Source organism: Macrobrachium nipponense, chromosome 26 (genome assembly GCF_015104395.2).
Source record: "Macrobrachium nipponense isolate FS-2020 chromosome 26, ASM1510439v2, whole genome shotgun sequence".
In the NCBI taxonomy this organism is placed as follows: domain Eukaryota; kingdom Metazoa; phylum Arthropoda; class Malacostraca; order Decapoda; family Palaemonidae; genus Macrobrachium; species Macrobrachium nipponense.
Window position 1 is genome coordinate 26,473,646 of NC_087215.1, and position 25,887 is coordinate 26,499,532.

The 25,887-nt window shown below is 39.4% G+C and overlaps 1 protein-coding gene across 2 annotated transcripts; it reads left to right on the forward strand.

Moving 5' to 3' along the window:
- Window positions 1-576: 576 nt before the first annotated feature.
- Window positions 577-25,878, forward strand: LOC135200083 (serine/threonine-protein phosphatase 4 catalytic subunit). 2 transcript variants are annotated; one of them, XM_064228386.1, is made up of 7 exons: window positions 577-658; window positions 8,559-8,740; window positions 9,456-9,608; window positions 18,932-19,105; window positions 19,681-19,807; window positions 23,079-23,268; window positions 23,484-25,878. In XM_064228386.1, the coding sequence occupies exons 2-7, from the start codon at window positions 8,591-8,593 to the stop codon at window positions 23,611-23,613; spliced, it is 924 nt and encodes a 307-aa protein (XP_064084456.1). In that variant the 5' UTR covers window positions 577-658; window positions 8,559-8,590; the 3' UTR covers window positions 23,614-25,878. The 2 variants fall into 2 exon arrangements, with proteins under 2 accessions (XP_064084456.1, XP_064084455.1); XM_064228385.1 differs by having other exon boundaries at window positions 591-740.
- Window positions 25,879-25,887: the final 9 nt, after the last annotated feature.

The window sequence follows — 25,887 nt, forward strand, 5'->3', positions numbered from 1 at the left end:
AGGTGTGCTGTTGTTACCCTGAAAACTAACTGTTACAGGCAAGGCAGAGATACAGTCCGCGTATAGTTTTTTCCCCCATATTAACATTATTATTTGTAATACTGACATTATAATAAAAAGTTAAGACGTGTGAAGGTTTTGCGGGTCATGAGACCATGAAGATCCCTAAGACCCAGATCGGTCATTACTCATTACGAATTCGTGAAAACATAGCTCTTTCTACATTGAAATATCTTTAGTAACGCTACACTGTTAGCTTCGGACTATATATTAGAAGTTATGTATTAATGTTATCTTTATTCCTACAGATATATTTATTGAAACTATTAACGTTTGTTTTAAGGTTTAATTATATACATTTAAAATGTTTCCTTTAGAAAACGTTATCTTTAGAAAGCTGTGTACCCTTAGCTAAACAAAGTCTATACTAATATTATATTGTGATTATTTCATAATTACTAATATTTATAAATTACATACATGATTTAAATATTTTAAATTTATAAGGACATAATATTACAATTTATCATCCAAATACAAAATAAATAAAATAATCATTGTACTTCAGAAGCCCCATTGAATGTTTTGACAGAACAGCCTTGCCAGAGAAAACGCTGTTTCTTTATTTTGTTTAATTTTGGTCATTCAAGTGGTCTAGGTGGGTAGTTTTGGAATTGCACATTGCCATTTGTGGTATTTCGTATTTAAAATGATAATGAATCGCCCTTTTATCCATTACGGTAGGTATCCAGTTGAAATAAGTCTTACCAAGTTGACGCAAGTTCGTCTGGGGCCTTTCCATAGGCCTAATGTAGCGAGAAACCGCATAATTTTTTTTTTGCTTCTGTAGTTTTACGAACTTTCTGAAAGTCGTCTTAATGACAGCAAATTGTATCTTTGTGTTTACGGTAATTAATTTATCATAAACGAGGCTTAGCCTATATTACCAGATCCCGCCGAGTCTGACAAGGTCGGCTATCCGAGTACCGTAGGCAATAGCCTAGGCTATAGGCTAGGTAGGCTATAGGCTTGCCTACGGTACAAGGCCACCCAACTGTACTGTATTTGTATGCAATTGGCTAGAAAGCTTAGGCTTTCTCTTAACTAGCCTAGTACTTTTATTGTTTTTTAGTTTTTTTTCCTGGGGTTCCTCCATCAGTGATGCACTGCAGGGCCTGCAAACTCAATTCATCATGGACTTAGACTAGCTACCTAGGGTAAAACACCGCATGGCCTTCAGCAGGCCATGTACGATCAATGCATGCCACCCTCCGAAAAAGTACATTATAACGTGTCCTGACACCGGAGATGGGCATCAGTCGCGACTTCTTGTTGGTGAGAAACGGAGCTAGGTAAAGACCTCTACTCTCCTTTCGAAGTAAGTATTTTCTCCAAAGTTAGAAATTAAGGGTTGTTTACACTTTACCGGGCCAGTTGCTCCCTACTTTGTTTGTTGTTGTTTTGGTATCGCGACACCCAAATCCATCCGCCACGGTAAGTAGCCTTACTGTAACCCCTGTGGTTAGCGCGCGCAGCGCAACATTACCTCTTGCCAGAACATGCCGTGCCTGCCAAGAATCTTTAAATATGCGGATAAGGCGCGAAGCGCCGTTCCGCCACGGCCTTACTGACAGCACACATAAATCGATCGTCGCGGATATGTAGTAGCTCCCTACTTTGTTTGTTGTTGTTTTGGTATCGCCGCCATATTGGTTTTGGTGTTCTTCCACCGATTTCGGTCGGCGGTTGAATGGGCCCGCTAATCTGTAAGTGCTCCGAAATTAAGGCCAAATTTTAAGATTGAAACAGAGGGTAGTGAAAAGGGTGTCCACGGCAGTGGAAATCTCACCAAAACACTTTCAAAATTTTTACTTGCGCTTCTTTTTTTTAGAAGATTGATGCCATCTCGATGGTTACGGAGTCGCTTGTGTCAACAAACTTCCCATTTCCTGTGATAAATCCGCACACCACTTGTACCCACAGACGCTGGGGCACTTTAATCATAACAATAGGAACATGGTCCCTTACCAGGACGTTTTTAAGTAAACAACTGTTTTGGTAGAAGACGACGACGAAACGTGCACTTAAAGATAATTTTTTAAATAAATAGTAAAACATCAATATTTTCCATATATATGATGATTAATTTGAAAATATTCGTTATTGAAAAAGTAACTCGATTCTGACTCAAATTTAAGTAATTATTTTTCGGAATTAGAACGTTCTTTTAAGTCCTGTATTATGACGTCATGACATCTTGACTTTCATACCTATTGTAAATAATTACTATACTCAAGTTTCTTGCAGAACAGTTTACCAGTTATTCATGCAGATTGTTATCAGCTATTCATGTAATTGTTATAATCGTAATGCGCATATATATCTTTATTATTACTTTTTGGAGATAAGATGTTTTACTGCCGGATTACTGCCGTAGTGTGACGCAATCACTTTCGGTCCCTGGGCCTATGTCTGTTTTCCCACCATAAGAAATTAATGGGGCCGAATTTGCAATGACCAGAAAGTCGTTAAAAGAGGAAAGTTGGCATTGAGGGGCATATGTTTTGATTGAGAAAAATACAAATTTATACAATAGCTAGCTTGTAAAAAATACTTGATTACAAAAAACTTGACAACTAAGCAGCATACTAACTATGGGTTTCAGAGACAGTGCAAGCACGTTTTTTTGGCAATATTTCTGTAATGAACACTCGTATCAGTACGAGATTTTGCTATAGTGTATTACACCCAGTGCCGTAATTTATAAGGGTATCGTGAATCACTAATCATAAAGAATAACGACTCTTAGCCTTGTACCAAGAGACAAAAACTCCATTATCCAGAAATAGATACGAACACAGGGGTAAAAAGCTCCACCTACCCTCTCCCCCCACCTCCACTGCCACCCCTGTCCTTCTTCTTTCCATCACCTTCCCTTCTCTCTCTCTCTGTTGCCAATTGGTACGTGTTCACAAAACGTGGAAATTGGTGAAATTAGCCTATGTATTGGAAGTATATATACATAAATATTAAAGCAATTTTATCATTATTTAATTACTATGACCACTAGAATTCATGGAAACAGTTTATAATGCATCGGCGTATGCGTGAAGCTCCACTAATGTGGCAACGATGATTTTGCCATTCTTAGCATGCAAACATAAAAGGTTACATTTATTTCTGGCATACATTTATTAAAAAAATCAAAATACTAATATAGACTTAATGAAAAGTGCTAAAAAAAAAAAAAAAAAAAAAACATAATCCACTATCCGTCATCTGCTCCGCGATGGTTTTCGGCAGCCAGTTGTACAACAAGGTTAGAAACATTGGATTGTATCAACTTTAGAAATATCTGTAATTTTTCGGGGTAATTTGGTTGCAAAAAAGGGATAATTGAGATGAATTAAATAAACATTTTGAAGTAACAAAGTAAAGTTAAACTAAATAATGAGTAAAATAAACAATTAAGGGAATAAAGCTTTGTCGTCGTCTGCTGCTCGTAACTGTGTTTATGGAGTGAGCACTTAGGAACCAGGAACAGCAACGTGGTTCAAGTGCAATTTTGGAGTGGATTAAGACCAATAATGTGTATAATTACAATCAAATAAGCACTGTGGAGTTTCAGTTGTGATGGCAGTGAGGATAAAACCACCGATTACAAGGTAAAAATGAATTCAGTTTCAAACCATGACCCCGGGAATAACAAGTTTCATACTTTCACTAATATAGGCAACAAAATGTTGTTTTATTGTGCTGATTACAACTGCAATCTTGAGTAAGTTCAATAAACGTTACATATATACGCTAACATTGTTCAAGTGAGTGCTGGGAAAGATGGTGGATTGTCTGTGGTTACGAATGGCAAGTGACACGGTTGCCGCCATATTGGATTTCAAAACTGCCTTGAAAACATATTTTACGAAGAGCGTCACATGCTTATTTTAGTTTACATGGGGCTTTCATGTATCACATTATGTTGACGAAACTTCAATCTTTTGAATGGTATGCTTAAAGAGGTAATTGTATTCTTGTTTCACCAATTAAATATAGAGTGAATAAGACCCGGCCAGCGTGATGACGATGGATTGTCTGTGATTGTTTACTCTATGAAAGCCCCATACGAACTGAAATAAGCTTGTGAGCTCATCGTAAAATATGTTTTCAAGGCAGTTTTGAAATCCAATATGGCAGCAACCGTGTGACTTGCCGTTCGTAACCACAGGCAATCCACCATCTTTCCCAGCCTTCCCAGCACTCATTTGAACAATGTTAGCGTACATATGTAACGTTTATTGATCTTACTCAAGATTGCCGTTGTAATCAGCACAGTAAAACAACATTTTGTTGCCTATATTAGTGAAAGTATGAAACTTGTTATTCCCGGGGTCATGGTTTGAACTGAAATTTATTTTTACCTTGTAATCAGTGGTCTTATCCTCACTGCCATCACAACTGAAACTCCACAGTGCTTATTTGATTGTAATTATACACATTATTGGTCTTAATTCACTCCAAATTGTACTTGAACCACGCTTCGGTTCCTGGTTCCTAGCGCTCACTCCACAAACACAGTTACGGGCAGCACACAAGTATACACGTTTATGAAGTGCAAAGCTTTATTCCCATAATTGTTTACTTTACTCATTATTTAGTTTAACTTTACTTTGTTACTTCAAAATGCTTATTTAATTCATGTCTATTATCCCTTTTTTGCAACTAAATTAAACCCCCAAAAATTACAGATATTTCCGAAGTACGTACAAGCAGATGACGGAAAAATGATTTCTCGTTGCCAATCTAGTAGAGCTTCACACATACGCTGATGCATTTATAAACTGTTTCCATGAATTCTAGTTGTCATAGTAATGCAGTAATGATAAAATTGCTGTAATATGTATATATACTACAAATAGATACGCTAATTTCACTTATTTCCCCAGTTTTGTGTAAGTCTTATACCCAGTTTGGAGGGTAAACACATACCAATTGACAACACTGATAAACAATCGAAGAGCACGAAGAACGCTGGAGGTACCGTTCACAAGCAAAACTGTTGATATTTGAGTCAGGAATCTAGTTACTTTTTCAACAACGGTATTTTCAAATTAATAATCATGAATATGTAAAAAATGTATGCAATTCATGACCTTATACTGCCATTTAACTATTTATTTAAATAATTATCTTGAGCATGCTTCTTCTTCTTCTACTTAAAATCGTAGTTCCCTTGGATAAGTAGTGGTTGGAAGTCAGTGTTTGCGATTGTTGTGATGAAAGTGCCCCAGCGTCTATGGGTACAAGTGGTGTGCGGATTTAGCACAGGAAATGGGAATTTTGTTGACACAAGTGGCTCCACAAACTTCGAGATGGCGTCAATCTTCAAAATATTTTTAGTTGTAAGTAAAAATTTCGAAAGCGTCATGGGGGTAGTGTGCACTGTGCTTGGTCACACTTTTCATTACCCTCTGTTTAGTCTTAAAATATGGCCTTAATTTCTAACATTGGAGAAAATACTTACTTGGAAAGGAGAGTAGACGTCTCAAGCTGTTCCTCTCACCACCACCACCAACTCATGACTGATGACCCCCTCTGGTGTCAGGACGTGTTAAAGTACTTTTTTGGAGGGTCGCCACAAACGCGGTAGTCAGTGGGTTGGCCAGTCCAGTCGGTTGTTTACCCTAATAACAATATCCTATTTCGAATATTAACGGTGTAATTCGCATACAGTACATTATTAAAACACTTTTCAGTTGCAAATGTACACCCAGATATCCTTTTATTTACTTAACATAGCAAACCTATCTAAAGCTCGGGACACGGCGTTACCATACGCAAACACTACAGGTAGGTGGACAGATGGAAAAAATGGAGTATAATGATGCCAAAAGATTCTGGGATTTTTGCTTTTAGGGTAAGATACCAAATGGCTGGCCTCTGCTGTAGCATGACCACCTTCCTGAAAAAGTACTTTAACACATCACATCCTGTAACCAGGATAGACATTAGTCAAGAGCCAGCGTCTGTCGAAGTAACACCTCGAGACCTCTACTTTTCTCTCAAAATAAGTTTTTTCGCCCAAGTTACAAATTCCCAAATGAAGGCCATAACTTCCGATTTTCGGGAAGGTGGTTGCGCTATGGTAGAGGCTGGCTATTTGGTATTTTACTCTATAGGGTAAACAACTGAGTGGACTACCTGGGCCAGTCTTGCCCACTCATTGACCCACCTTCCAGAAAAAGTACTTTAACACATCCTGACCATGAGACCTACTTTCCTCTTGAAATAAGAGTTTTCTCCCAAAGTACAAAATGTCATAATTTAAGATTTAACAGAGGTTAATGACAGTCTAGCCATGTGCAGTGCAAACTTACCTCCATGACGCTTTCGAATTTTTACTTAAAACATCTTATGTGTAGAAGATTGACACCATCTCGATGTTTATGGAGTCAGTTATGTCAATAATCTTTTCATTTCCTGTGCTAAATCCACACACCACTCATACCTATAGACACTGGGACACTTTCTTCACAACAATCTTAAATGATGATGATGATCACCCTCGAGTCCAAGGAAACTTGCGACTTTTCGGGAGGAAGAAGAAGAGTGTGCTAGATAGTTTTGAAATAAATAGTTAAACATCAGTGTAAGGTTATGAATTATACATAAATTTATTACGTATTCATGATAATTAATTTGAAAATATTCGTTGTTGAAAAAGTAATTAGATTCCTGACTCAAATATCAACGGTTTTGCTGTGAACTGTAGCTATGGTGGTGTTTGCGCTCTCCTATTTTTTTATCAGTGTTGCCAATTGGTATCTGTTTACCCTCCAAACTGGGCATAAGACTTACACAAAACCGTGGAAATATGAGAAATCTATTTGTAGTATATGTATCTACATATTAGTGCAGTTTTATCATTATTTCATTACTATGCCAACTAGAATTCTTGGAAACAGTTGTAAATGCATTGGCATATGTGTGAAGCTCCACTAAATTGGCAACAATGAAATTTTGCCATTCCTAGCATGCAAACATTAAAGATTACATTTATTTCAGGCATAATTACAATTATTAGAAACACAAAAGTCAAAATAGTAATAGAGACTTAAGTTTATTAAAAGTGCTATAAAAAAAATACAAAATTTTTGTCATAATTCACTAATTTGTCGTCTGCTCGCCGGTGCTTTTGGCAGCAAGGTGTACTTACAGGGTGTCCATAAAGTCCCAATACCATTACAAGTATTTATTGCTCAGAAACCATATAACATTGAGTAGTAATGCAGTTTTTTGTACAATGTTCTACATTCAAGTTTACATTCAGAGCACTTCATTCATTATTTTCAAATTGCCAACTTCTAAACTAATTGTCAATTCCAAATCTTAAACCCAGCCAAATACAACATTGTATTCCTGTAAAATTGTCAGAATTACATAAACTATCAGATATACCATATATAGTCCATTTTGCAAAAAATAAAAAATCAGATATTTCATGAGTAGGCCAATTGTATTCAAAGCTAGCATACACATTAACTGTTTGTAATTGGTCCATTTTCTCTCTAAATTAATCTGATTTTTAGTTATCAAATCATTTTTTATTGCACAGAAAACTATGTTCACAAATTACTGAGGCTTGAATGTTAAAAGTTTTTAAAAGTCTAGCAGTAGTTTTAGCTAATATGCAGCTCTCCTATAAGAAAATATCCATTTTCTCTCAAACTAGAAAAAAATATCCCTCAGTTTGTTACCCAAGATGACGATGTCCACTGAGACATTACAGGCAGTCCATGGTTATCGGCTGGGGTTCCGTTCCCGGGGGTGTGCTGGTAAGCAAAAACCACCATCAACCGAAACTCAGTGATTTATGGCGCCATAATGGGGCTTATGGCGCTGATAATTGGTTATCGGCACCATAATGGCACTTACGGCGCAAATAACCAGTCATCGGCACCATAAGCACCTCCTAATGTTAAGACCTCAGGTTTGTTAGTTATGAAAAATACAAATTAGTTACAAATTTGGTATTTTATGGTGCTAGACGCGCCATAAAATTGGATCGCCGATAACCTAGTCCGCCAATAACCGGAGACTGCCTCTATTGTTTGATTGAGGAAAAATAAACAAAATCCTAGCTTAGTTTTCATATGCCTGATGTTGTCATTTACTAGAACTACATTCATGAGCAATAAGAAAAGGGTAGTGAACAGTGGGTAGTGAAGTGTCAAACATGAACCTGGAAAAAAAAAAGTACATGAAAAGCAGGTACTGTTTAGTTTTCAGACTTATGCTTGCTTATGACCTTCCATATCAGACTGAATTCAGTACACATTAAGTTTTTGATATTCAAGTATGCTTCCCCTCCTCGTAAGACTTACAGTTGAAGTGGTAAATTATGCTTTAATGAGATAACTACAGTGTTTATGTTATGAAACGTTATATATCCCACATTGTAGATTAATATGTAGAGGTGAATTTTAATCTTAGCGAATATTATTTGTAGGAGTTCTGATTTAAAATTTGCACTTGTTATTTTGAATGCATTATTATTGCAGAACTGTCAGAGAAAATTGGAGGAACCTACGAAATGGGTGACTGCAGTGACCTGGACCGACAGATTGAGCAGTTGCGAAGGTGTGAAGTTATCAAGGAAGCAGAAGTCAAAGCTCTTTGTGCAAAGGCAAGAGAAATACTTGTTGAAGAGAGCAACGTTCAGAGAGTAGACTCTCCAGTTACAGTAAGTTACTGTTGAAGTTTATTTGTATCCTAATATATATTTTGCAATGAATAAAATGTGAAGGAAAGTGTGTGTGTGTGTTTTTAGGATTCACGAAATTTCATTACTGCATGTTATGTCATGATGTTTGAACCATGTACATATACATAGAGTATTCTGATTTTTGATGAGAGAAAAATAGGATTAGAGACTGAGAAATCGTGTAAGTAAATTTTGAGTGGCTCCTTGTCCATAGCTCCATTGGATGTCTCGTTTATGCATCTATTGAACATGTTCCATTGTTGTTGTCATTACAGTATATCATTATTATAAGTGTAGGGAGGCAAAGTTAAAAAAAAAAATGGGAGGCAAAGTTAAAAAAAAATTTGACAGCTAAGTAAGGAGAGACCAGCTGAAGTGGATGAAAAGTAAAATGCAACAAGTATATACTGCAGCTGCAGCAAAAGAGCCATATAGAGAAAATTGAATGAAGTCTGTTGTCTGTAGTAAATGTTTTTGTCTCCTCATCCAGTATAATGATTTTAACCTGTTTATTTTGCTTTTTGAAGGGAACCATACCTCTCTATTATATATAAGTAGCTTTTTACTTCTGTGTCAGCGGTAGTAAAAGCTATATTATACATATACTATATAATGAAGAGGTAAGTATTTAAAAGGTACGTCTGAAATTAAGTAGTATATAAATAGTAATTTTTTTCAATGATGTTTTTCCCAGGTATGTGGCGATATCCATGGCCAGTTTTATGACCTAAAGGAACTTTTTAAAGTTGGAGGTGATGTCCCAGACACAAATTATCTCTTTATGGGAGACTTTGTTGATAGAGGATTTTATAGTGTTGAAACATTCCTGTTGCTTTTAGCATTAAAGGTAAGTCAGTTATTTATTAGTGAATTTTTACTTTTATTGACTTTATTGTGCTTTGTGATGTCATCCCTTCTAGATGATTAACTTTTTCATTTAATGATTAAAGTGGTAACATGGGAACAATTTTATTTTCATTGTTACTATTTAAGTTTTAAATTCAAGTTAAACATTTGCAGTGGAACTGCAAAGAACTGAGCTAGAACAGAACAACTAAAAGGCAGTGCTTCAAGATCATAATTAAGGAATTTTTTGCCTGTAGGAGACCATGGTAGGCAGTTAACTTGTCCATTCAGGACTGAATTATGCCATTTTTCCTTCTCCAATTCACATTCCTGTAGTTATTGTATCGAAGTTTTTGCAGCATTTTACCTTTAGCTGTAATATTTCTTTGCAAGCTATGGCTATTGATGGTGATTTTAGACATTAGATTATTTGTTTCCTTCTTCCCAGGTGTGGCTTGAGTGAAAATGGCAGTCATAATTTATTGATTCAGTTTCACCTCCCCATTCTTACTACCCAGCAATTTTGATGCTCCTTATTCCAAAACTCCTTTTCAAAGCACATCATTCCCATAGAAAATAATAATTTTGTACATGAACTTCCCTGACAGATATATACTTAGCTATAGTCTCCGACGTTCCCGACAGAATTTCAAATCTCGCGGCACACGCGACAGGTAGGTCAGGTGGTCTACCTTACCCGCCGCTGGGTGGGCGGATGTACGAACCACTCCCGTAAGCTTGTCAGATTTTTCTCTGTCGCGGGAACGATAACAACTGTTGTCGGTTCCTCTCGATAGTTTTTCGATTCTCGCTTGCCTGGAGTTAATTTGGACTTCTTTTGGTGACGTATTCGCTTTGTTTGGCTTGGCATACGCTGATTGTGGACCGGTTTGATTTTGAGTTTGATTTTCTTTAACGATGTCTGATCTAGAATCGGTAGTTAAAACTTCGGTGTTGTTTAGGGTTTGCGTGAATGAAGGATGTAAGGTGAGGTTGCCGAAAGCTTCGGTAGACCCCCACACGGTTTGCATGAAATGCAGGGGGAATGATTGTGCGTTTGCTAACCCTTGTAGTGAATGTAAGGGATTGAATGAAGAAGAATATAAGGCTCTCTCTTCTTATGTTTAGGAAGTTGGAACGTGATAGAGTGCGTAAGGCTTCCTCTAGAAGTTCTAGCAGATCTAGAATGAGTGAGTTGGATGTGGATCCTAATAGTACTAACGTAGAATTAGAACCTTCTTCCCAAGTTGCAGCCCCGGCTCCCCGCACCGAAGCCGGAGATTCGCCTTCGGAGGCGGCAGCTCTGAAAGCCAAGAATCGTTCTGTGGATCAGAAGATTCGTCAGTTGGAAGGTAAGGAGAGTGTTAGTGATCAGTGCAGTGTCCCCAGTGTTGTGGAGGGTGCGTCTGACCGGCTCCTTAGTGCCTCTAGGCCTAGACCTCTTCCAGACTCCCAGTTCCAGTGGAAGTAGGAAAGTCGAAAGCCGCAGGAGGGCTAGGGAGAGCCCCCACCGGTCAGGCGTCCCCTCGGCAGATCCTGAAGTACGCTCCCAGGCTGCCTCGGATCGCTACAAGAAGGAGCTCCTACGCCAATGCTTCTCCTCTTCGTCGTCTCCCTCTCCGAAGAGAGGTTGGAACTCCCCGGATGCGTCGCGCCCGTTGAAGAGGGCTTGGAAGGCTCCCTGCAGTCCTTTGGCTTCTAGTCCGGAGGTTTTCCCGGAAGAATCGTAGGTGGAGGCGAAGAAACACAAGAAATCCTGTGATCGTTCTTCTTCTCGCGCTCCGCACTCGGCGCCTGCTTCGAGGAAGAAATAGAAGATTCTCCTACGAGAGTACTCGCGGGACTTCAAGCTCAGATCACGGCGCTAGCAGACTCTCTAGCAGTTATATCACGTAGGAAGAAGGACGTTTCTCTTCCGATCAAGAGATCTAGGCGCCGCTCTTCAGAGGATCGTTCTCCTTCATATGGGGAGGTTTCGTATGAAGGTGGGGGCTCGCGTGAGCGCCCTCGCTCGCGGGAGCGCCCTCACTCGCGTGAGCGCCCTCGCTCGCCTGCTCTCTTTCAATTTCAAGGCGCCAAACATCGGTAGGACGCTCTATGGAGAAAGAAGTTTTTTCTCCAGATTGGATTCCCGCTTCCGGTAAGCGCACTGCACCTGCTCATCACGCGATTTCTTCAACTCCCTCGCGTGAGACTTCTCCTCAGCAGCCTCAAGATTATAGAAGGCGCCCTTATACAAGTAGGCGTTCTTCTTCCAGATGTCACTCTCCTCGAGTATCGGATCGTGACTTCTCTCCTGACAGGCATCTAGAGTCTGGTAGGAGTCGTGTGCATGATAGACGGCCTACTGTTAGCCGCTCCCCGCAAGGTAGGCGCCAAGAGCCTACTGCACATAGCTCTCCTAGTAGGCGCTGTCTCTCTTTTAAGGCGTCATACTCCTGATTATTCTCCTAAGGGCAGACAACAAGAGACTTTCAAGCGCCCTTCTCCGTGTAGGCGCTCTCCCGCTTCTAGGCGCACTTCTCCTGACCGTTTGTCTCTTGGTAGGCACCAGGAATCCCGGAAGCGCCCTTCTCCAAGTAGGCGCTCGTTAGTTTTGAAGCGCCCTTCTCCTGAATGTTACCCTCTTGTTAGACGTCAAGAGTCTCGCAAGCAGCCTTCTCCTAAGTAGGCGCATTTCGCCTTCCAGTCGAACTTCCGTTGATCGTACGCAACTGGACAGGTATGGAGAGCCGCGCAAGCGCTCTGCTCTCGATAGGCGCTCTTCTCCTGGCAGCCGCTCGCCCCAGGATAGGTGCATAGAGTATAGTAGGCGCTCGCCTCTCGTAAGCGCCCTGCGGATGTTTCCGAGAATTCTCGGAGTAGGAGCCCTACCTCTCTTCGGCCGAGATTCCGTATACCTCGAAGAGGGAGTCTCATCGTATACTTCCCAGATCTTCTCATCGTTCTCCAGTGGATGTGAACTCTTCTAAGAGAGGGCGTTCTCCAACCTCTCGCTCAACTCCTGCTAGGATCCCTTCGTCACCTAAGGATCTTCCGCGCTCGCCTCGACAAGACGTCCTAGAAGGTTCGGATGAGGAACCGAACATTTCTGCTGCTGTCTCTTCTTACAAGAAGCTTACAGAGCTACTTTTACAAGTTTTTGGGGATTCCCTTACGCTACGGTTCCTCCTTCTCCTCACTCACTTTTTTCAACGGCGAAGACAGCGAAGAGTTCTTCTTGTGTGAGGATGAAGCCAACTCTTTCTATGAAGAAGGCACTGAGGAGTTTTGGTTCCTGGATGGCTTCCAAAGAAGAAGCGGGGAAAACGATGTTCGCTTTTCCTCCTTCGAAGTTATCAGGACGCGCTGGTTTCTGGTACGAAAACAGGAGAGCCCTTAGGATTGGGTCTACCGTCTTCGGCTGATTCGGATTTTTCGGCACTGGTAGATTCGACAAGGAGAACTGCCCTTAACTCTGCTAAGACGACTTGGGCAATGAACGAATTGGATCATTTGCTCAAAGGTATGTTTAGAGTGCTAGAAGTATTTAACTTCCTTGATTGGTCGTTGGGAGTCCTAGCCAAGAAAATTGAAGTGCCAGAGTCAATTTCACCAGATGATCTTATGTGTTTTGTTTTGTCTTGTATGGACAAGTCAGTAAGAGACGGAGCGAGTGAAATCGCCTCCCTTTATGGGGCAGGCATCGTGAAGAAGAGGTCGGTTTACTGTTCCTTCTTTACGAAGTCGGTCTCCCATGCTCAGAGGTCTTCTTTGCTGTTTGCTCCTCTGTCTACTCAGTTGTTCCCGAAACATCGAGTGCAGGACATTTCGAGGTCACTTTCGGCCAAAGCCACCCAGGACCTTTTGGCACAGTCGGCAAGAAACTCGCCCTTCCTTCCCTACCAAGGCTAAGAAGGAAAAGGCAAGTGTTCGAGAACCCTTTCGAGGGGCATCTTCATCAAGAACCTCTACGTTTAGAGGTCGTAAACCTTCAAGAAGGGGTAAGACTTTCGACCAAGTCTGTTAAAGCCCCCAAATAAACTTGCAAGTCCTTCAAACAACGGTGGGCGCCAGACTCTTAGAGTTTGCAGAAGTCTGGGCCCAAAAAGGGGCGGATCCTTGGACCCTTTCTATTTTGAGGAGAGGTTACCTCATCCCTTTCGTCGAAAGACCTCCCTTGACGACCATCCAAGGGAACTGACGGCCAGGTACAGAGACCCCATCATGAATCAAGCTCTCCATCTAGCAGTAGATCAGATGCTGGAGAAGGGCTATCGAACTAGTGACAGACCATCATTCATCGGGCTTCTACAAACCGCCTTTTCCTAGTTCCGAAGTCCTCAGGGGGATGGAGACCGGTGTTGGATGTAAGCGCCCTGAACTTCTTCGTAGAAAGAAGAAGTTCACGATGGAAACGCCTTCATCAGTGCTGGCAGCGCTTCGTCCAGGGGACTGGATGGTTTCCTTGGATTTTCAGGACGCTTACTTCCACGTACCGATCCATCCTTCCTCGAGGAAGTTTCTCAGATTCATGATGGGGGGGAAAATTTTTCAGTTCAGGGCTCTGTGTTTCGGCCTCTCGACGGCCCCTCAAGTGTTCACGGGGATTTTGAGGAATGTGGCTCAATGGCTTCATTTGAAAGGGGTGAGGATATCCATGTACCTCGACGATTGGCTAATAAGGGCCAATTCAGAAGATCGTTGTTTGAAGGACTTACAAGTAACTTTAGAATTGACGAAGGCTTTGGGACTTCTCGTCAATTTCAAGAAGTCATCACTAATTCCCGAGCAAGAGTGTGTGTATCTCGGGATACAGATGAACTCTCTGAGTTTTCGGGCTTTTCCCTCGCAGGAAAGGATAGCCCGAGGATTCGAGAGAGTAACAACCTTCTTAGGGAAAGAAGTATGCACAGTGAGGGAGTGGATGAGTCTGCTGGGGACACTCTCCTCTCTGGAGCAATTCGTTTCCCTAGGAAGGTTGCACCTGAGACCGCTCCAATTCTTTCTTCATCGAATTGGAGTCGTCGTTCTCAGGATTTGACGTTCTCCCTGTCGTTATCCCAGGACATCAAGAAACATCTCTTATGGTGGACAGATCCCAACCTCTTTGCGAAGGGACTGTCTCTTCAATCACAGACCCCCAACCTGGTGTTGTTCTCCGACGCGTCGGACATGGGGTGGGGTGCAACTCTGGGAACCAACGAAGTGTCAGGTACCTGGGTGGGGGACCAAGGTAGCCTGGCACATCAACAGAAAGGAGTTGATGGCTGTGTGGTTGGCTCTGAAGGCTTTCGAGCCCAAAGTCAGAAGATCGGTAGTGCAGGTCAACGCGGACAACACTACAGCTCTGGCATACATCAGGAAACAGGGGGGGACGCATTCCTTCTCCCTGTACGAGACAGCAAGAGACCTTCTTCTGTGGGCAGAAGAAGAGGAATCAAGCTTCTCACCAGGTTCGTGCAGGGAGAAAGGAATGTAAGAGCAGATCTCCTCAGCAGGAAAGATCAGGTCCTTCCCACAGAGTGGACCCTTCATCTGGATGTATGCCAGAGCCTGTGGAAGTTATGGGGCAGGCCACACATAGACCTCTTTGCCACGTCAAAGAACAAGAGGCTGGATCCTTACTGCTCTCCGATATCGGATCCAGAGGCAGTAGCAATAGATGCTCTTCTTCTAGACTGGAACGGACTCGACGTCTACGCGTTTCCCCCCTTCAAGATCCTGGGGCTAACTATCAAGAAGTTCGTAGAGTCCGATTCAACGAGAATGACCTTAATCGCTCCCTTTTGGCCGGCCCAAGAATGGTTCACAGAGGTACTGGAATGGTTGGTGGACCTTCCAAGATCGCTCCCGCTAAGGAGCGATCTACTCAGACAACCCCACTTCGACAGGTACCACAAAAATCTCCTCGCTCTCAGTCTGACTGGTTTCAGACTGTCCAAAGTTTGGTCAGAGCGAAAGGCTTTTCAGCAGCAGCTGCTAAAGCAATCGCAAGAGCGAGGAGACCTTCCACCTTGCGTGTATACCAGTCAAAGTGGGATGTCTTCAGACGTTGGTGCAAGAGGAAGAACATTTCCTCTTCCAGTACCTCTGTGACCCAAATTGCGGATTTCCTTATTTTCCTCAAAGAAGAATGTCATCTGGTTGTGTCAACTATTAAGGGATACCGCAGTATGTTGGCGGCGGTATTTCGGCATAGAGGCTTAAATATATCCGATGATAAGGACCTGCATGATCTTATTAGATCATTTGAAACCATTAAGCGTCCTCATGTAGTACCGAACTGGAATCTAGACGTAGTCCTACAATTCCTTGGATCGTCTAGATTCGAACCTCCTGGCTTAGCCTCTTTCAAGGACTTGACGAAGAAGGCTATCTTCCTTTTGGCCTAGCTACAGCTAAAAGAGCGAGTGAGCTCCAAGCTATTGAGGGCAATGTAGGGTTTAAGGAAGATTCTATGGTATGTTCGTTTCTTCCAAGTTTCCTTGCAAAGAATGAAAACCCATCACGCCCTTGGCCAGGAGCTTTGAAGTTCGTAGTTTATCTTTTCTAGTAGGGGAAGAGCCTGAAAGAACTCTTTGCCCTATGAGAATTATGAAGTATTTCTTAAGAGGAAGGAACAACTTAAGGCTAATCAAGATGTACTTTGGTGCTCCGTAAAGGACCCCACTCGGCCCATGTCGAAGAATGCTCTTTCCTTTTTTCTGAGAAGCCTTATTACAGAGGCACATGTTGCCTGTAAGGAAGATCAGTTTAGACTACTGAAAGTGAAAGCTCACGAGGTGAGAGCCATCGCAACTTCGCTTGCATTCAGAAAAAATATGTCTGTGCGGAACTTGATGGAGGCGACTTTTTGGAGATGCCAATCGGTTTTCGCAAACCACTACCTACGTGATGTAAAAAATCACATATGATAAATGCTTCGCCTTGGGTCCTTTCGTATCGGCGGATTCGGTGCTGGGGCAGGGAGCTGAAACTTATCCTGTGTAAATTTTTTATATGTTACCCTATATTTTATATTGTTGTTTTTTGGTTGTCTGAAAGAGGTTGCAGGAGGCACCTCTTTTTGTCGTAATATTAACCCTTTGTATTTTGGTTAGGTGGTCTGGTGGGTTTTGGCTCCTTGCAGAGGTAGTGGTAAGGATCTGTTAGGTAAGCGGACAAGGTCCCTCTAACAGCATCCGACTTGGATTCTACCACAATAGGGGATCACATATCCCAGTGGTAGATCCGAGAGTCTTTCAGCATCAGGTCACGTCCTAGCTGTAGCTCTCCAGGCAATGCAGACTCAGAGATAGTATCTATGAAGTCTTCATCCTGAAAAGGTGAGAACCAAGGTTTTTATATCCTACAACATTAGTTGTTTCCCGTCTTACCTGTATTATTGAGCTGTCTCTTACCCTCCACCAAGGGTGCCAATCAGCTAAGTATATATCTGTCAGGGAAGTTCATGTACAAAAATGATATTGTTAAACTACAATAAAGTTTTGTACATACTTACCTGGCAGATATATACGATTAATGGCCCACCCAGCCTCCCCTCAGGAGACAGGTGGAAGAGAAAAATCTGACAAGCTTACGGGAGTGGTTCGTACATCCGCCACCCAGCGGCGGGTAAGGTAGACCACCTGACCTACCTGTCGCGTGTGCCGCGAGATTTGAAATTCTGTCGGGAACGTCGGAGACTATAGCTAAGTATATATCTGCCAGGTAAGTATGTACAAAACTTTATTGTAGTTTAACAATATCATATTGGAATTCTTTGAACTTGATGCAGTTTATGAAGATAACTTGAAGCTATTTATGGTTTGTTCAGAATCAGAAATTGAATTGGATGTCCTGCAGTATATAAAGAGGAATCATAACTAGCAAAATTACCTGATTGTGTTTTTGTATATGGTGCAGAGTTGACAACATTAGTAACATTTTCTGAGCATTTTCTATAGTTTGCATTTGGTAGTTCAAAAAACTCAAGAGTGGCCTTTTCTTGTTGGTACAAAGCTGTTCACCTCTGTTTGGTTTCCTCTCATGTGGGAATTTTCAGTGTTGAATTAGTGGACAGGGAAGCAAAATAAGCAACCTTAAATAATGATGATTTAAATAATGTTTTGAAAAGTTATCCATTGCTGATATGAAAAACCATTCATGCCTATTAAATGACAAGGAAAGTGGCTGCCTCCCCTCCTAGCCAGAGATAGAAAATAAAATTACTTGAAGGATAATCTTAACACTTTGCCTACAAATTTTAATGACAGTTGGAAGTTAAAGTTGTTTTAAATCTATGGAGGATGTGGCTTACCCACTTCGCACAGTATAATTTAGATGGTAGCAGTGCACCATTGTTTACTCATTGTGACAGGTTAATGTTAGTTGAGCACATTCTTGTGTGCTGCTCCCTGATTTATAAGCAGATGGAAAAGGTATAGCCATCACTAGAACTCTTTTTCTGAGATTTTGGGAGATGAGGTTTTATCTGACCTATGATGGCCTTTTAAAATTTATTTATATATTTATTTATTTATTTAATTATTTTTTTTTTACAATATTTGAATATTGTTCTTTTGATTTATTTTTTTAATTGTGTAGATGTGTTTGAATGACATTATAATTTTTATGCATTGGTATGTGCTTGTGGGTGTAAGATTTTAATTACTGTGGAATAAAAAATATGTATATATTCATTTTGCTTATACAGTATCATATATATCTTATTTCATTGCATTGTATCTTATGACATTTAGCTGAACAAGCATCAGCAGAGCAGAAGAAAATCCAGATATCAATACAGTGCAGTATTTACTGTATTCAAATAACAAGGAATTGTTGACTTAAAAGCATTACTGTAGACCTGAATTGTAAAAACAGTTGAAAGTTAAAGCAAAGTATAGTAGACCGAGAGGATGTACATTTAAAAATGGCAATAGGTCACAAGTTATTGTCAGTTGTTGAAAAATAAACCATTCATTATTACAAGATTATTTTACCATACAGCTAAATCCTTTTTGACTTACACAAAGTTGGTCCAAAGACTGCTTTTGAAGTGTACAGTTGAAATTGACGCAGCACTAAAGAAGTTTGACTATTAGTTGGTTAGGGGTCAGGTGAGAGCTAGTGAAAAGTAAAAGAAAGTATTGCTTCTTTGGCCCAAAGGTGTGTTGCTTGAACACATATACATAGTAACATAACAGTACAAGCACACTTGTCTTTGTGATGAAAATACTTCCAACGCCAACTTGCTCATATTGTGAATAGATTAGTGATCTTGGTTCTAGGCTTTTCTTATATTCCTTTTGCTATATACATACATGCTTTCTCTGCTAATTTTATTTGTCCATTTTTCAGGTAAGGTATCCAGATAGAATCACGTTAATTCGGGGAAACCACGAATCACGGCAAATTACACAAGTGTACGGGTTTTATGATGAGTGCTTAAGAAAATATGGGTCAATAACTGTATGGAGATATTGTACCGAAATCTTCGACTACCTTTCCCTGTCTGCGATAATCGATGGAAAAGTAAGTGCTTAATTTATCCCTGGAATAACTATTCCTTAGTACAGTATTTCATTATTCATGTTTTCTTTAGTTTTCTTAAACTTTTTTACCATGCAATTATATAAGTATCATTGTTACTTTACTATGATCAGTCAGTTTTCATAGTAGTTATTGGCTTCAACTAGTTCTTCCCCACTTAAACCAAACCTTAGAATTTTCACCTATTACTATTAAATTAGTGTAGATGGGACAGGTCTGCTGTGTTGTTTGGGATTAGACTACAAAAAAGAAATATCAAGTAAAGGATTATCATTTTTGTGGGGGCAATTTCATTTTTTCTTCAGTATCTGTAGTATCTTTTTCATTGTATTTGTTGCAGGTACTTTACCTTAGCCTTTTGATATTGACATACACTTTCTAAGAAGGAGGATTTTATGGGTTTTCCTTAGAGTAATAGTATTTAGATCTCATAATATATTTTACTTATAAAGCATTTATTATGACTTGATAGATGTATCATTGTCAGTCCTAGATTTTTCTTTTTTATACATATTGCCACATTATTTTTATTGATATCCTTTTCCCAAATATTACAGATATTTTGTGTCCATGGTGGGTTATCTCCAAGCATTCAAACATTGGATCAGATACGTACTATTGATCGTAAACAGGAGGTGCCACATGATGGTCCCATGTGTGATCTTCTTTGGTCAGATCCTGAAGGTGACGTACTTGATGTGCCAGCAATGTTATCTTAATGGAATATTCTGGGCTTAGCCTACCTTTTTGTTTTCTATGGAAAATTCATGTTCAGTTATTTGTAGTACTATTTTTCATTATTAAGAGATATTCAAATTCATCTGTTGTACATATTAGAATTTCTTTTTATTAGCTTTTAGTTTAGAAGTGAGCTTTGTTAGCTGTGATTTTTGTTTGTTTATATTTCATTTTGTAGGGGCAACCTGTCCTGAGTTGGTAATAGCTTTAAGATTGTCTAGACCAACAAAAAATAGAAAAAAAATTAAACTCAGGGCTGGACTGAATTTGTTCTTAATTGACAAGTGGAAAACTTGAGCAAGATTCAATTAGGAGAAATTTGAGAGTAAAGCGAGATGGGAAAAAAATAGATATATTTATCTTTTAGTGTTTGCAGATTTCTTTCAGGGTTTTAGAAAATATCACTGCTCATAAAATACAATATTTTTTGGTAAAGGATTCAAAGAGATCCTTTGATCTTAAAAATGCCATATTCCATGTAGAACTTGCCCCAGTTGTACTATTACGCTGAAAAAGAAATACATATTATCTAGTCCCATTTTGATTTTGGGATTTTTATGAAGAATGAGTTTATATCTTTAAAAGTAACATTCAGGGGAAGGACTCCAAACATAGCAGTTGTAAGGTCTGTGTGGCGGCAAACTCTTTCCCAGAAGGCAGCACCTAACAGTGGTGCAGCCTGAATCAGGGTATTCCAAAATTTGGCCTCCAAGGATCTCTGTAACTAAAGTAATGGTTTGTACTTAAAAAGAGGATAGGATCCTTAAGCCCAAGTATTCATTGCAACAGCAGTGTTAAGAGAAGTAGCATCCCTTCCCAGTCTTTAGGCTTTGGTTTTGGGTCCCCAAGGGGAAATAATGCCTAGGTATTTGTGACTTATTGTGTATAGATATTTGTGACTTATTGTGTATTGAAATCCATTGAGTGGAAATTGCTCAAACCATGTGGGCCTTAATTCAGACAATTGGAAATCTTTCCTGGATATACTGTTCTTGAATAAAAATGATATCATATTCCTTGTGAGCAAGTCCCTGATATGGGAGCAGTTATGGAGAGAAGGCCAGCAAGGACAACTCGGATCTTGGAGTGGATAAGGACAACCTCTTTTCAGAACCGAGGAAGATGGAAAAGTCTGTGATTAATGTATTAGAAGATTTCTGTTAGCTACACAAAGAGGTTGAAATTGCCTACGAGTATACAGTACCTTATGGTAAAGTTTTTGATACTGGTATACAGGGAGTAGCCTCTTCTCTCTGAGGTAACAGTGGATAATTGCTATATGTGAAGTAGGAGGATTTCCAATTTGCTGTGGAACCTGTTGAGGGAGCCCCCCTGCCCCCCATTTCACCAGCTGCTTTATTCTTTTGAGTTTCCAAACATTGCCATCAAATTATATATCACACTGAATGGGGTGAGGATGATGAGTGCATAGCTCTCCAGGCTGTCCCACATCTGGAGTATTGCTTTTGTGAACCATGCTGCTTGGGATGGTTGCACACTAGGTCAGTCATCAGTGTACTTTACGACTGTCATATTGCCTTGTAGATTTGGTGGTTCCTGCTGAGGGAGTTGGCAGCAACATTCTGAGAGACTGATACATATCTCAGGGTGATAGTTACCTTCCACTTACATGAATGTTTATCTCTCATTTGACTTAGGGGTATTTAATGAATAGCCCAGTCCCTGTATGTACAGAATGCAGTGTAAAACTGATATAGTTAAACATTTGTTATTTGACTGTTCAAAGTATAATTGACAGTGAATGTCCAGTTTTTTAACCAAACCAGTCAAGAAATTTCATCATATTTTTGGTAATTTCCAAATAACCCAGTTTTAGAATTTTAAAGAGGTATTATTTGACATCTAAACTTTATTCATTAATAAAAAGAAATCCTTTGAGCCAGCCCTATAAGAGCTAAATAAATGAGCTATGCGATCTGATCGCACTAGTACGTAGTTAATGTTATTAGTAATAATAATAATAATCTACAGCTTAGCAGCACAGATCTTTTGAGTGATATCTCCTAGGTAACTAAAGTAGGTCAGGATGGTGATGGCAGTCATAACTTGAATGGTGGTAGGCCGTAAAGAATGACCAAAGTTCAAAGGTGTTATTACAATTCTTATGTTCTTTTGCCCCCGTAGCGGGTAAATTCCGTCAGTGCACCTTACAAGCAGTGCACTGTAGGCATTACTTAAGGTTCTTTGCAGTGTCCCTTAAGCCCCAAGCTGCAAACATATTCATTTCTTTTACTCAGACTCCATTCATATTCTTTCTTCTGTTTTACTTTCCACCCTCCCCCAACAATTGTTTCAAACCTTCATCAGAAATTCCAATAGAGATACATCCTTTATGGCCTTCAGGTCCTTTGGAGGTTCCTCGTCAGTCTTCCACCAGTACTACTTGGTTCTGAGAGGAATTGAACCATGTCTTCTTGTTTGGAGGCAGGTATTGCTGTGGCAAAGGGAGACACCACTTGGTTTTAAGTGCTGGAGGTAATGAGAAATATGATCTTCCCCCTGCAAACTCAAGCCCTTTCCTTTGGTAGTGACAAGGTGGCTCAATAACTGAGAAAACAAGGACAAAGGGGGTACAGGCAGTGCCCGGGTTACGACGGGTTCGGCTTACGACGTTACGAGGTTAAGGCGCTTCTCAATTATATTCATCAGACATTATTTCCAGGGTTACGACGCATGTTCCAGGGTTACGACGCCTACAATGCTGATCTGGCAAATGAAATATGACACCAAAAATGCAAAATAATCAATATTTGAAGGTTTTTTTGATGAAAAATGCAATTAGAATGCAGTTTACATAGTTTTCAATGCACCCAAAGCATTAAAAGTAAGGTTTTCTTAGGATTTTTGACGATGTTCCGGCTTACGACGATTTCCGGCTTTCGACACGTCTCAAGAACGGAACCCCCATCGTAACCCGGGGACTGCCTGTAGTTCTTCTGAGATGTCAATGCTATTGTCATACAATAGTGAGGTAAGCTGGAGTTGCTGGGTTCACACAATAGAGTGAGTGAAGCTTCAGTTGCTGGGTTCTTTTCAGGACAAATTCATCAAGGAGTAAGGTATCTTATGATTAATGGGTTTTAGTAAACAAAGTAATTTATTGTATTACATAGCAAATATTACTGCACTTGCTTCTTTCCACAAGTATCACATTTACATGTTAAGTTAACATAACAAAAATCTCTTTGTTTTACAGATACCCAAGGTTGGGGTGTCAGTCCACGTGGTGCAGGTTATCTGTTTGGATCAGATGTTGTTGCGCAATTTAACGATACAAATGGCATCGACATGATCTGTCGGGCACATCAGTTAGTAATGGAAGGATATAAATGGCACTTCAATAATACTGTCCTTACTGTTTGGTCAGCTCCAAATTACTGTTATAGGTATGTTTGAAAAAATTGGCCAATAAGGAAATGTTTCATGATTGTACTTTGAATATTATGTATTATAAATAATTATCTTTTGGCTAGTGTCATTTATTTTGGTGGTATTTGAAATAGTTTTCTTACAGTAAGTTGGCCATGTATGTCTTAAAATATATATATATATATACTATATATATATTTTTTAACAATGAACCACTTTTTAATGTAAACAGGTGTGGAAATGTTGCAGCCATTTTAGAACTAGATGAAAACCTAAAGCGAGACTTCACCATCTTTGAAGCAGCACCGCAAGAGAGCCGAGGAATTCCAGCCAAGAAGCCACAAGCTGATTACTTCCTTTAAATTTTGATGTATGAAAGAATAATTATAATGGACCATTGTGCAGCCACATAGTTTGGTGTATCTTGATACAGTGAAGTACATTTTGAAGTGGTGCCGCAATAGACCTCGTTCTTAAAGCAAGACTAGGTGCTAAAGAGACCAAAAGATAAACAAGCAATTTCATATGGAGGTTAACATTTGTGTGTTTATTGAACAGACTTCATATTCTACAAATTTGGTAAGTTTTAACGTGTCATCTTTTTTTGTGTACTTTTAGACATAATTCATATATGGTTAGCAAGATATTGAAATGGGCAGTAAGCATTCTCCTTTTTTTTCCCAGTAAATATGAGCTTAAGACTACATACAAGCAGGAAGGATGAATTGAATATCATTGGAGAAAATTTTTCCTCGCCTTTCCCCAAAGTAATATAATGTATCAAATGTTCCCTTAAAATGTTCCTGAATAATTTTTTGGAACAAAACCCGAGTCATGTACAGTGTTGACAGTTTTGTTTGTGAAACATTGCAGCAGGATATTTCACAATTTTGCTTTGGATGTTGTGTTGCATTTTTTCCTCATAAAATTTGATTTAATAATTCTCCCCTTCGTTAGTTATTGATCTTGAATTTTTGCCCTTTTCTGTACAGTATGAAATTTTCAGTCTCACAGTAAGCAGTCAGTCTGCACCAGTAGTAATAATAGTATTAGCCCTTCCTTGTCATCCTTTTCATAAATGTTGACACTCAATATTGAGAAGCAACAATTTTTGTTCTAATTTATGAAGATAATTGGTTTTGAACTGAACAACCTCCAGTTCAGATTAGACTTGGGGGTGTTAAATAACTTGACTACAGTATACAAATTTATAAATACTATATAGTTTTGATGATCTATTGGTTAATTGTGAACCCTGTTGCAGTGAGCAAGCATGTTACTTTAACTGACTTCAAGGGAACTATTCTTTAAATGATTTGTGGTTGCATGCCAGATTTGCTCAGTAGTCTGTCCACTAAATGACATCATTATTTTTGGAAACCTGAAGGGCAGTGATTTGTGGACAAGATAAACTTTCCTTTGGTGTTGTGAATAGGTACGATTGTCAAAGTTTCCTTCGCGGTGTTTCATCTGTAAATGTTTCATCATTCATTGAGATTCATATTCACTTGATAAGCTAGCGTTAAGACTTGATGAAGCAGTAGATTTTGGATACGCAAAATGTTGTCTTGACTATACATAATGGTTTTTGTATGCCTCCTGTCAAGCTTGTTTTGAATTTTTTTATTGATATGTGGAAGGTAGATCCCATGTTAACATTACTTCAGATATCATCCCCATCTTAAGGCTTTGTGGCTTGAATATATGGGTATAAGCTTTCCCATGTTCTATTTTATGCTTTTTTATCTTCAGCCATTGTATACTGTCCTTATAATGAATACAGTATATAGAATGTGTAATGTATTTTCATATTTCTTTTTCATAAAATTTTTCTAAGTATCCACAGATTGATGTAAAAAAATATGCATAGAGCCTTTTGATAATTAGAGATGTTTGTAGACACCAGGGCAGTGATTCTTAACAAATAACAGCCAGCAGAGATTATAGTTTGTCTTTGCTCTTTAGAAAATAGTGTTGTGGCTCAAGTGTGAAATTGTTTGATTGTGGGAATCAAAGAGCAAGGTCAGGTTCTTTTAGATGGACTAAGGCTGTCACTCCATTTTATGTACTTTTCACAAATGCAAGAGGCTTTGGAACATAATGAGCTTCTAATATCTAGACATTGAGTGGGAGTAAAGTTATGCTGACAAATGCTTTATTGTAGTCAGTGTTAACTGTCCTTTTTTAGGGGCTGGGGCCTAATTTGATGGGGTATTATACTCTGGTAAATTCAGATCCTCACCAAGTCTTGTACAAATGATTCTTGAAGGATTACCATCCTTTTAACTATTAGTACTGTAATCTTTAATTACAGAACCAAAACTGGTGTACCTTTAAATGTGGCAGGAATATATGACTGGTTATCTGTTGTTCATATTTGTATGTAGATTTCATTTGAGATCAAATATTCAAGTTTAAGCAGTTAAAAGTGATCTTGGTTTTAAATTGTAACTATTTTTTTGTAAAGTAATAGTTTTGAAATGCAAATTGATAACTGCATAACTTTGTAATTCATTGACTATATTCTTTTATTGCCATGCATAAGGTATTCCATTTTCAGTATGTTACAGTATGTAAAGTAAAACTTGAAAGATGACATTGTGTAGAGAAATAAATTTTTTATTTTCCTGGGTGTT